This window comes from Cucurbita maxima, unplaced genomic scaffold, assembly GCF_002738345.1.
Source record: "Cucurbita maxima cultivar Rimu unplaced genomic scaffold, Cmax_1.0 Cma_Scf00006, whole genome shotgun sequence".
In the NCBI taxonomy this organism is placed as follows: domain Eukaryota; kingdom Viridiplantae; phylum Streptophyta; class Magnoliopsida; order Cucurbitales; family Cucurbitaceae; genus Cucurbita; species Cucurbita maxima.
In genome coordinates this window covers 4,402,462-4,412,476 of record NW_019272022.1, presented here as the reverse complement: position 1 = coordinate 4,412,476, position 10,015 = coordinate 4,402,462, and the positions used below count along the sequence as shown (strand labels likewise).

The following is a 10,015-nucleotide window of genomic DNA, read 5'->3' as shown; positions in this document are numbered from 1 at the left end:
AAAAAAAAAAAAAAAAAAAAAAAAAAAAAAAAAAAAAAAAAAAAAAAAAAAAAAAAAAAAAAAAAAAAAGAAGAAGCAACAACTCTATCTTGAATCCCTGTATCAAAAAACATTCAGAACTACGTAGAATAAGAAAAAGAAGAAACAAACCCGCAATCTTCACGCGACCATAGATGGTGTATCCATCGCCGGACCTGCGAAACACAACAACGAGATAAAAGACAATAATAGAGACAACTGCGGAAACTAAATCGACAGAATCATCGATCATAACATACTAAATCCATGTTCCTGATAATTCGAGCACAAACAAAGTCACAGTGAATTAAAAACAAAGCACCAAGACCTACCCAGTGGAAATCGCATGAGACGGAGACAACAGAGAGAAGAAAAGCTGGAGTAACAGTAAGAGAACGGAAGCTTGGGATCGCATTTTCGATGATTCTTCTACGGCGGACGGTTCGGAACAGGGAAGATCTCGGTCCTCGCGTTCTAAGCTTCCTCAAGGTTCTTCCAAGGAGAAAGGATTTTACTCTCTCTCGATCCCATCTGATTTCATTTTTAGTTTATTCTTTTTCTTTATTTTTTCTTTCTCAGTCTCTAAACTGTCATAAAATTTATATTTAATAATATTTAAAATTTTCAATTTTTTATTTAGAAAAAGCACACAAAATTAAATTTTTTTAAGAATATACTAAAAATTAAATTTATAATTTTATTTAAATATATAATCATTACTATCTTAAAATTGCATTTTTCACACTAAAAACTAAACTATTCATATTAAAATTTATAAATCAATTCACTAAATTTATTAATTTTTTCAAAAAATAATTATTTTTATATAACTTAAACCGAAATTTTCTACTTCATTTATTAAATCATTATGCTTGGAACAAAATATTAAAAAGGGTCGAAAATCAAAATAAAAAACTTACCGATATTATATTATAAAAGAAACATTTTTATTACATGAAGGGCTCAATATCCAAATACGACCCCAACGAACGGGTTTCGACTTACTTTACACGACCAATGGTAAAACGCAAGTAGAATTAAGTAATCTATGGTGGTATGAAAATGGTGTTTTTTTCTTTTTTTTTAACCCAAAATTGAAGATTTTACAGTTTTCAATCAGAATTTACATTGCAATTCAATTGATGAAGGAGAGAGAATTAAGAATTTCCAAATGCTACAAGCCCAGCTTCTTTGAGAACCATTCTGAAAGATTGGCAATTACAAATCCTACAAACACCTGCAAGCCACAACACCAAAACACCAAAAGTATACAATAACCCGTCTCCACAAGATGTCGACTCGAGATATTGGTATAAAAGATATTGATGCCTACTGTTCGAGGATTTGATTGTAACAAGTCTTTTAGTTTGAATGATTTGTGTAATACTGTGAGATCTCACATCGGTTAGAGATGGGAACAAAGCAAACCTTATAAGTGTGTGGAAACCTCTCCTTAGTAGATCCGATTTAAAACCGTGAGGCTAACGACGATACAAATGGTAGTGGTGGGTTTGACAATATTTGCTAGTGGTGGGATTTGACGGTTACAAATGGTATAAGAATCAGACACTAGATAGTGTACTAGCAAGGATGTTGGACCCCCACTAGGGGTGGATAGTGAGATCCCACATCGATTGGAGAGGGGAATGAAGCAGTCCTTATAAAGATGTGGAAACCTCTCCCTAGTAAACGTGTTTTAAAATCGTGAGGCTGATGGTGATACGTAACGTGCCAAAACGGACAATATCTACTAGTGGTGGGTTTGGGCTGGTACAAATGGTATTAGAGCCCGACACTGGATGGTGTGCTAGCGAGGACACTAGACCCCCAAGAGGAGTAAATAGTGAGATCCCACATCAGTTGGAGAGGGGAACAAAACAGTCCTTATAAGGGTATGAAAACCTCTCCCTAGTAGACCATTTTAAAACCATGAGGCTGACGACGATACGTAACGGGCCAAAGGGACAATCTCTATAGCGGTGGACTTAGGTTGTTACAAACACATAAACAATTTGGGATGTGGATCGAAACTCGAGAGAACCATGGAGAGGTTTTTAGAGGAAGTTTAGAATATGGTGAGTTTTAATGCCTGTTTATGGGCGTTATGGAGTTGGAACTTTGTGTATCATTCTTCTAAGCTCGAGTTAGTTCTTGTATGTACTTGTATATTCTTTCATTTTTTTCAATGAAAGCTTGGTTTCCATGGATGCTAATCTATTGTTACTCAAATACAATCATTATATATAGCTCGAAGCTAGTCGACATTTATAGATGCTAATCTATTGGTACTTTCATGATCAGAATCACAAAGGTAGTTAGTTACCTGAGTTGAGCCAAGCATGTAAACCGCCGAGTAGTGACGACCATGGATGAACATGTCAGCCAACATGGCAAGCGGAATGGTGAGCGACATGCCCAACGTTGCCACCAACGGCGTAGTCCATACGACACAGAGTGCCCTGAATACAAGAGAAAAGGTTCAATGTGAGAAGGGATTGTTACGAGTGAGTGAATAGAACACGTTGGAAGGGTCGGGTCGTGTCAACTTGATTCGACATACCAGAAGTAATCAGAAAGTACGCTTCCGATGAAGCCATTAGCGAGAACTACTTCTTCCGTTCGAAGAGAGTGAGGAATCGAAAACTTGGGTTCTATTCCCATGGCTGTCAATGGCCAAACTGAAACAAAAAATGAACAGATTTGATACCAATCTCATGAGCCAACCAGCATTTCAAGCATATGCTAAAGTGATCTTAATCTCAATTACCTAGCCACCAAAGTGTAACAAGTGTGAAAAGACCAATGTATCCAAACAATTTTTGCACATCAACCCTCTCTCCTTCTTCACCAGCAAACTTTTTGAGAAGCACTACAACAGAAAGAATTCAAAGAACTAATCAAATCAAAAGCAATACATAAATCTTAAGAATATCAAGAAGGATACACTTTTATTACCGGTGAATAGCCCGTACGACACGGCTGAGAGTAGGCCAAAAAGATCTCCAATGAGAGAGTGTTCGTTGCTGCACCAGAATTTTAACTATCAGGGATAACAAAAACACCTTATATTGCTAGGCCAGCGACTTGTTACAAATGACATATCCGGAGTTATTGATAAGAAATATTGTGGGCTTTCTCTCAAGGTTTTAAAATGCATATGCTAGGAAGAAGTTTCCACACCCTTACAAGAAATGCTTCGTTCCTCTCTCCGACCGATATAAGATCTCACAATCCACCCCCTTGGAGGCCCAGCGTCCTCACTGGCACACTGCCCGATGCCTGGCTCTGATACCATTTGTAACAGTCCAATCCCACCACTAGCAAATATTGTCCTCTTTGGACTTTCCCTTCTAGGCTTTCCCTCAAGATTTTAAAACGCGTCTGCTAGGGAGAGGTCTCCACACCCTTATAGGGAATGCATCGTTCCTCTCTCCAATCAATGTGGGATCTCATAATCCACCCCTCTTAGAAGCCCAACGTCCGGTGCCTGGCTCTGATACCATTTGTAACAACCCAATCACACCATTAGCAAATATTGTCCTCTTTGGACTTTCCCTTCTGGGCTTCCCTCAAAGTTTTAAAACACGTCTACTAGGGAGAGGTTTCTACCCCCTTATAAGAAATGTTTCATTCTCTCCAACCGATGTGGGACCTGACACAAATCCGGTAGCTTAATAAGATCTATGGTTTTAGCAATGGTTATAAGGATGGATTAATATCCTTAGTAAAAGCATTCAAAATTTTAAATGCTTGTGTTCTATCAATGATTGTTCATGCAATAGAGCTATATGCATATAGTTTGCCACTCCAGCTTGACTAATGAAGGCAGAAACTATATGAATAAAGCACAGATCTACAAGCCAAGCAAAGAGCTGTGATTCAAAATAAAGAGAGGACACATACTCAGAAGCAGTTAGTTGTGACTCATCAGTGGCCCAAGTTTTACCAAGAGTTGTCATAATAACACCGGCCATACTGACAAAGACAGCAACAACTTTGACCATATTTAATGAATCTTGGCCAAGAGCAGCACCAATGAACAGAGTAAAAAGTCCAGAAGTAGAGGATAAGACTGTTGTACTGGCGACACTTGTCCGTGCAAGTGCAGCATTTGATAGATACTGCAAAAGCAAGCAAGTATTAGGAATATCATATCATCCCAGGTTCCTATGATGATCACTGAGATCTACACATTATAGGTGTCTGATGGCAGAGATTTGCAAATTAAGGATGAAAGTGCAAGAAACATAAAGACGGTTCGATGTGAATGATTCCCGTCAATGCCTCCGTATGGAAGATTTTATAATCCGATACACCTCGATGGCAGTCAAGACAAGGAGATATCTCACAATGCTATAGGGGTTGACACAAAAGAATCTTATGGTCTTCATTAGTGACAGAGTGACTGAGAACATCGCCCCATCGTGAGATCCCGCATCGGTTGGAGAGGGGAACGAAACATTACTTATAAGGGTGTGAAAATCTCTCCCTAGTAGACGCGTTTTAAAACCATGAGAGGAAGCCCAAAAGGGAAAGTCCAAAAATGACAATATCTTCTAACGGTAAACTTGAGCTATTACAACAGGATTGAAAACGTTTCATTTGAAATCATGTCATACATAATGAATATCACATAAATATGCTTAAGAAAATGTCGAATCAATTATGTAACAGCTCAAGCCCACCGATGGCAAATATTGTCCTCTTTAGGCTTTCACTTGCAGGCTTCCTCTCAAGGTTTTAAAACGCGTCTACAAGGGAGAGGTTTCCGCACCCTTGTAAAAAATGTTTCATTCTTCTCTCCAACCAACGTGGGATCTCATAGATCAAAAGACAAATAAATTGGACAATAGTTTATCGAACCAAATAAGAAAGCCAAAGACGTGTGCTAACTTGCCTCGGTTACAAACCAGATGGGGGCGATGTAAAATCCATATGCAGCAATTTCCTTGTTAGTAAGCTCTTTCTCTTGTTTCAATATACATGGAGCATCTTTGTTTCTAGAAACCAGGGGACTTCCTTCAGAATGAGCTGAAAAATCAGCATCACTGTCTTTTCTAGTGAAACTCCCCTGAAGTTCCACATCCAAGTTTGTCTCCGCTCCACTTTTAGAAGAGTGGCTTCTCACCAAACTACAAAACCAATCCTTAAGGAATGCTATTGGGAGGTAAACTACCATGAGGGAAGCTCCAAGATATGTTATGGCAAATGGCTGCTTATAAGCAGTAAAAATGTCCTGCAAAGAAAGGGAACCATAAAACTTGATCAAATTTTAGAAACATCGAAAGGCTTCATATCTTTTAAACAAATGTCACCATTCAAACAGCTTTGAAATGGAAGGCCCAGCAGAAAATAGTGTCCTGATTCTGGATCTCTAAAGCAGTTCAACAAATCTTTGAAAACGTATTTGAGCTTCTTATCTACCAGTGTGAGATACCATATCGGTTGGGGAGGAGAACAAAACACTTGTTTATAAGGGTGTGGAAACCTCTCCCTAGCGGACGCGTTTTTAAAACCTTGAGGGGAAACTCAGAAGGAAAAGTCAAAAGAGGACAATATTTGTTAGCGGTGGGCTTGAGCTATTACAAATGGTTTTAGAGCCAGACATCAGGCGATGTGCTAGTGAGAAGGCTGAGTCCCGAAGAGGGATGGACACGAGACAGTGTGTGAGCAAGGATGTTGGATCCCGAAAGGGGGTGGATTGTGAGATTCCACATCGGTTGGGGAGGAGAATGAAACATTGTTTATAAGGGTGTGGAAACCTCTCCCTAGCAGACACGTCTTTAAAACCTTGAGGGAAAGCTCAAAGAGAACAATATTTGTTAGTGGTAGACTTGGGCTGTTACAAATGGTATCAAAGCCAGACACCAAGCAATGTGCCAGCAAGGAGGCTGAACCCTGAAGGGGGTGGACACAAGACGGTGTGTCAGCAAGGACGTTAGGCCAAGAAGAGGGTAGATTAGGGGGTCCCACATCGATTGGAGAAGGGAACGAGTGTCACAAAGACGCTGGGTCCCAAAGAGGGGTGGATTGTGAGATTCCACATCAGTTGGGAGGAGAACGAAATATTGTTTATAAGAGTATGGAAACCTCTCCCTATCAGACACGTTTTTAAAACCTTGAGAAGAAGCCCGGGAGGGAAAACCCAAAGAGAACAATATCTATTAGCAGTGGACTTGAGCTGTTACTACACGAAACTCTAGTTTCATGGACTAAAGATAATTCTACCATAGCAACCAAAATCCCAATACTCCAGCTCAAATTCAATCAAAATTCCAAAGTCAAACTATAGGGAAAACCCAAACCAACAACAAATCATTCAGCAAACAAAGCATGAAACTCCAAAAGAAAATGCAGAAAAAAAGTTCCAAACTAAGAATCAAACAGTGTGAGCATTGCAGCAAGCAAAAGCAAATGTACAAAGCCCACCATAACAAAATCCCAGCTAAGCTCAACAATCCCCCAAAAGGAATTAAGCTGCAAACAACTCAAGATCTTCCACTTTCAACTCAAGTACAAGAACAAATCGAAACAGGGAACGAACACATACCTGCGTCACTTCGGCTGAGGTTACCCATATGATCACAACAGTCACTATGAGGAACAAACCAGCCTTATACCTCCAACCCATCAAGAAGAATCACGAAATTCGAAAAGGGATCGGTGTCCTTCTCGTAGATCTTCAAGCTTTTCTTCAAATTTGACCGGTTGGCGATAGGACAACGAGAGAGTTAACGGATCTTGGAGGGGGGGGAAAGTGAAATGGTGGATGAAAAAGAACAATGGGGACCGGGACAACCGGTGGTTCGGGGTGTAAGGGGATTGTTAGAGAAGAAAAATGCAGAGAGATGAAGAAAATACGATGTTGAAGAATTAAGAAGAAGAAAAGAAGAAGAAGAATTAGAATGTAAGTTATCGGTGGTTACTTCCGATCTATCCCTCTCTCGCCTCGCTACTCCCGTTCGCCGTCCCTCCAACCCCGGCTACAAAAAAAAAAACCATTAATCATTGAATTCCGTTTTGGTCTTCATTTTTTTTTTAAATATAAAGTTAATTTCTCTTCATTTGTAAAAGAAAAAAAATATAAAATATAAAATTTTCTAATAAATTTCTCAAAAAAAAAAATAATAATAATTTTAAAAAATACTATAATAGTCCAAGCATCATTGATATATATTGTCTGTTTTGGCATGTTACGTATAGTCGTTAGCTTCACGTCTAAACCCTTATAATAAATTATTCGTTCTCTTCTACAACAGATGTAAGATCTCACAAAATTTATCATTTTTGGAGACAAGAACTCTGATACTCATTTATAACCGTTCATATCCACCACTAATAGAATAGTACAAATTTTAGTTTGTTACATATCACTATCAGTTTCACGTGTTTATTTATGGTCTCGGTTCCAAATGATTTCATCCTTATACTAAAAATTATTGTTTAGACTTTAAAATTTAAATTTTACCAAAGATATCCGTCCGGACCGGTCGACCTACACCTTCGTTGCTACTTGTTTTGTTTTGCCATCACATTCGCGGCCGTACTTGTAGGCTGCCCAGTCCCTGTCGCAATCGCTGCCCGTTTGCCTTAATAACTTTTCGTATTTTTTAAATGTGAATGTCGTGATCTTTAATCACGCCCTCGCACTTTCCCTCGTTTGGTTACTACCACATCCAACGGCTCACAATCACCGAAAATTTTCCCGGCAGATCTGAAGAACCAACAATTTGAAGGCAGAACCAATTATTGTATTACACGTGGCATATTAACATCCTCCTACGCGAAGCCCTAGAAACGAACAAATCGTTCCTCTTCTTCACCGCCAAAGCCCTAGACTGATTGCTCTCGTCGATTACTCGATTTTGATCTTTTACACTATTTTCCGTAGCGTTTTCCTTTGGTTTCATTCGAAGAGGACGAAAATGCTCCATGATTCATCGTTTTCGATTGATAATTTTCTAGAACTGCACGAATCGGCTCTTTGTTCTGTGAATCGATCTTGAAGATCGATACTCCAATGGTGAAATCATTGAATCGGTGATTTTTTCTGGTGAAGCTCATTGCGGGAATCGCAACAATGGCGAAACAGGACATTGACCAAATCGTGGAGATGATATCCAAATCTTCATCCAAATCGTGGAGATGATATCTAAATCAAATCTTCATTCACTAGCAAACGGTTCATTCGGTTTGATACTCTCGTTGATTACTCGATTTTGATCTTTTACACTCTATTTTCCATAGCGTTTACCTTTGGTTTCATTCGAAGACGACGAAAATGCTCCATGATTCATCGTTTTATATTGATAATTTTCTAGAACTGCACGAATCGGCTCTTTGTTCTGTGAATCGATCTTGAAGATTGATACTCCAATGGTGAAATCATTGAATCGGTGATTTTTTTCTGGTGAAGATCATTGCGGGAATCGCAACAATGACGAAACAGGACATTGACCAAATCGTGAAGATGATATCCAAATCTTCATCCATCGCTGCTGGAATTTGAACTAGCAAACGGTTCATTCGGTTTGATTCTAGTTCCATGAGAATTTGTCTGCACCTTAATAGATAATCGCCTTGATTTTGTCTATAGGTGTTTTAATTGGCACAGTCTGCAGAATGACGAACACCTGACCGTACATCAGTGAGGGATTAGATTTTGATTTTGAATCTTTGATTCCAGTGTTTGTGTTTCCAAATTTATCACAAATCTCATTCAGAAATCGACGTCGCCGTCGTCTCTTCCGCTGGAGGAGTTGATGAAGGCTTTAGAGGCACCGCCGGATTATCTGGATTCTTCATTAAATTTCACTTGGTAGCTAAATTTCAAAGGTAAAAAAAAATATGTTATTAAAACCATCGTTTTTATTTAAAATTTTTTGAATTAGTAACAAAACAGAGAAATTAAAAAAAAAAAAAAATCCAAAATATGTAATAATATTATATTTAATTTTGTTCTAAAAACTGTAATTGATTTTAGGGGGAATTTTTAAATATACTATATACTTTAAATTTCATAAAATTAAACATTAAACTTAAATTTGTATTGCAATTTTTATTATATTATTAAAATTCTCTTAAATTCATCAATTATTTTTCAATAAAGCTAGACTTAAAAAATTTTCAAGCTCGATAATTAAAAAAAAGAAAGAAAAACCCTAAATTAATGCACAAACTTGATAATTAAAATAAAATTTTCAAACTGGACAAATTTTGTTTTAAAAAAATATAGTGTAGTATAATCTTCATCAAAATTTCATTAATTTTGATTTGCGTGTTTTCTCTTTATAGGGTTAAATAACTAAAATGTAGATTCGACACTTTGAGGCTGTGTTTTCTGTTTTTAAAAAAGCGTAACCCTCGTGTTTAGTTTGTCAACCGTTGAGATTGGAACCCTGAGCAAACTACCGATGATAAGTCGGAGGAAGGTGAGGATGACGTCAAGTCATCATGCCCCTTAGGCGACACACATACTACAATGGTTGGGACAAAGAGTCGTGATCCCGCGAGGGTGAACTAACTCCAAAAATCCATCCTCAGTTCGGATTGTAGAATGCAACTCGCCTACATGAGTTCGGAATTGCATGCGGCGGTGAATTTGTTCCCGAGCCTTGTACATGATGAAACCCACGTCGAATAACCAACTTACTCCTAACACAAATACTTACAGCAAATAGCGGGAAGTTCGCATAAACACTTTTAATATTTTTTAATAAAAAATGTTTACAAAGTTGTTTTGAGTTTAAAAATGAAATAAAAAATAAACATGCATGTTTTTTTTTTTTTAATTTTTAAATTAGAATTCTTCTATAAAATCGTAACAATTTTTACATATTATTTTAAGAAATAAACTCATTAAAAAAAAAAAAGGAAAAAGACGACATGGGCCCCGAAGAAACAGGAAATCATTGGCGGGTCCACGTGGCAGAAATGCAAAACAGTTAACGCTAAACCAACGAACAGAAACAATTCACGTCCTCCTTCAATCGTCAAG

General features: G+C 37.9%; 2 protein-coding genes across 2 annotated transcripts in view; both read right to left on the bottom strand.

Moving 5' to 3' along the window:
* The window catches only part of LOC111480849 (ER membrane protein complex subunit 7 homolog), a 4,202-nt gene extending 3,637 nt beyond the window's left edge, over positions 1 to 565 (bottom strand). Inside the window, exons 1-2 of the mRNA XM_023126046.1 lie at positions 351 to 565; positions 151 to 194 (exon numbers count right to left, since the gene is read on the bottom strand). Coding sequence (XP_022981814.1) covers positions 151 to 194; positions 351 to 433 — 127 coding nt within the window. The 5' untranslated portion in view covers positions 434 to 565. The remainder of the gene's footprint in view (positions 1 to 150; positions 195 to 350) is intronic.
* A 529-nt stretch (positions 566 to 1,094) lies between these two features.
* LOC111480848 (uncharacterized vacuolar membrane protein YML018C-like) lies at positions 1,095 to 7,003 on the bottom strand. The gene is made up of 8 exons (XM_023126045.1): positions 6,569 to 7,003; positions 4,916 to 5,254; positions 3,922 to 4,139; positions 2,974 to 3,041; positions 2,786 to 2,887; positions 2,579 to 2,696; positions 2,342 to 2,477; positions 1,095 to 1,255 (listed from the first exon to the last, which is right to left on the bottom strand). The coding sequence occupies exons 1-8, from the start codon at positions 6,647 to 6,649 to the stop codon at positions 1,193 to 1,195; spliced, it is 1,125 nt and encodes a 374-aa protein (XP_022981813.1). The 5' UTR covers positions 6,650 to 7,003; the 3' UTR covers positions 1,095 to 1,192.
* Between the last annotated feature and the right edge of the window lie 3,012 nt (positions 7,004 to 10,015).

Coding starts and splice junctions, on each gene's coding strand:
- LOC111480848 (XM_023126045.1), bottom strand. CDS start 6,649: ATGGGTTGGAGGTATAAGGCTGGTTTGTTCCTCATAGTGACTGTTGTG. Junction 3,042..3,921: donor TCACAACTAACTGCTTCTGA/GTATGTGTCCTC, acceptor ATTCTGGTGCAG/CAACGAACACTCTCTCATTG. Junction 2,697..2,785: donor TGTTACACTTTGGTGGCTAG/GTAATTGAGATT, acceptor TTTTTGTTTCAG/TTTGGCCATTGACAGCCATG.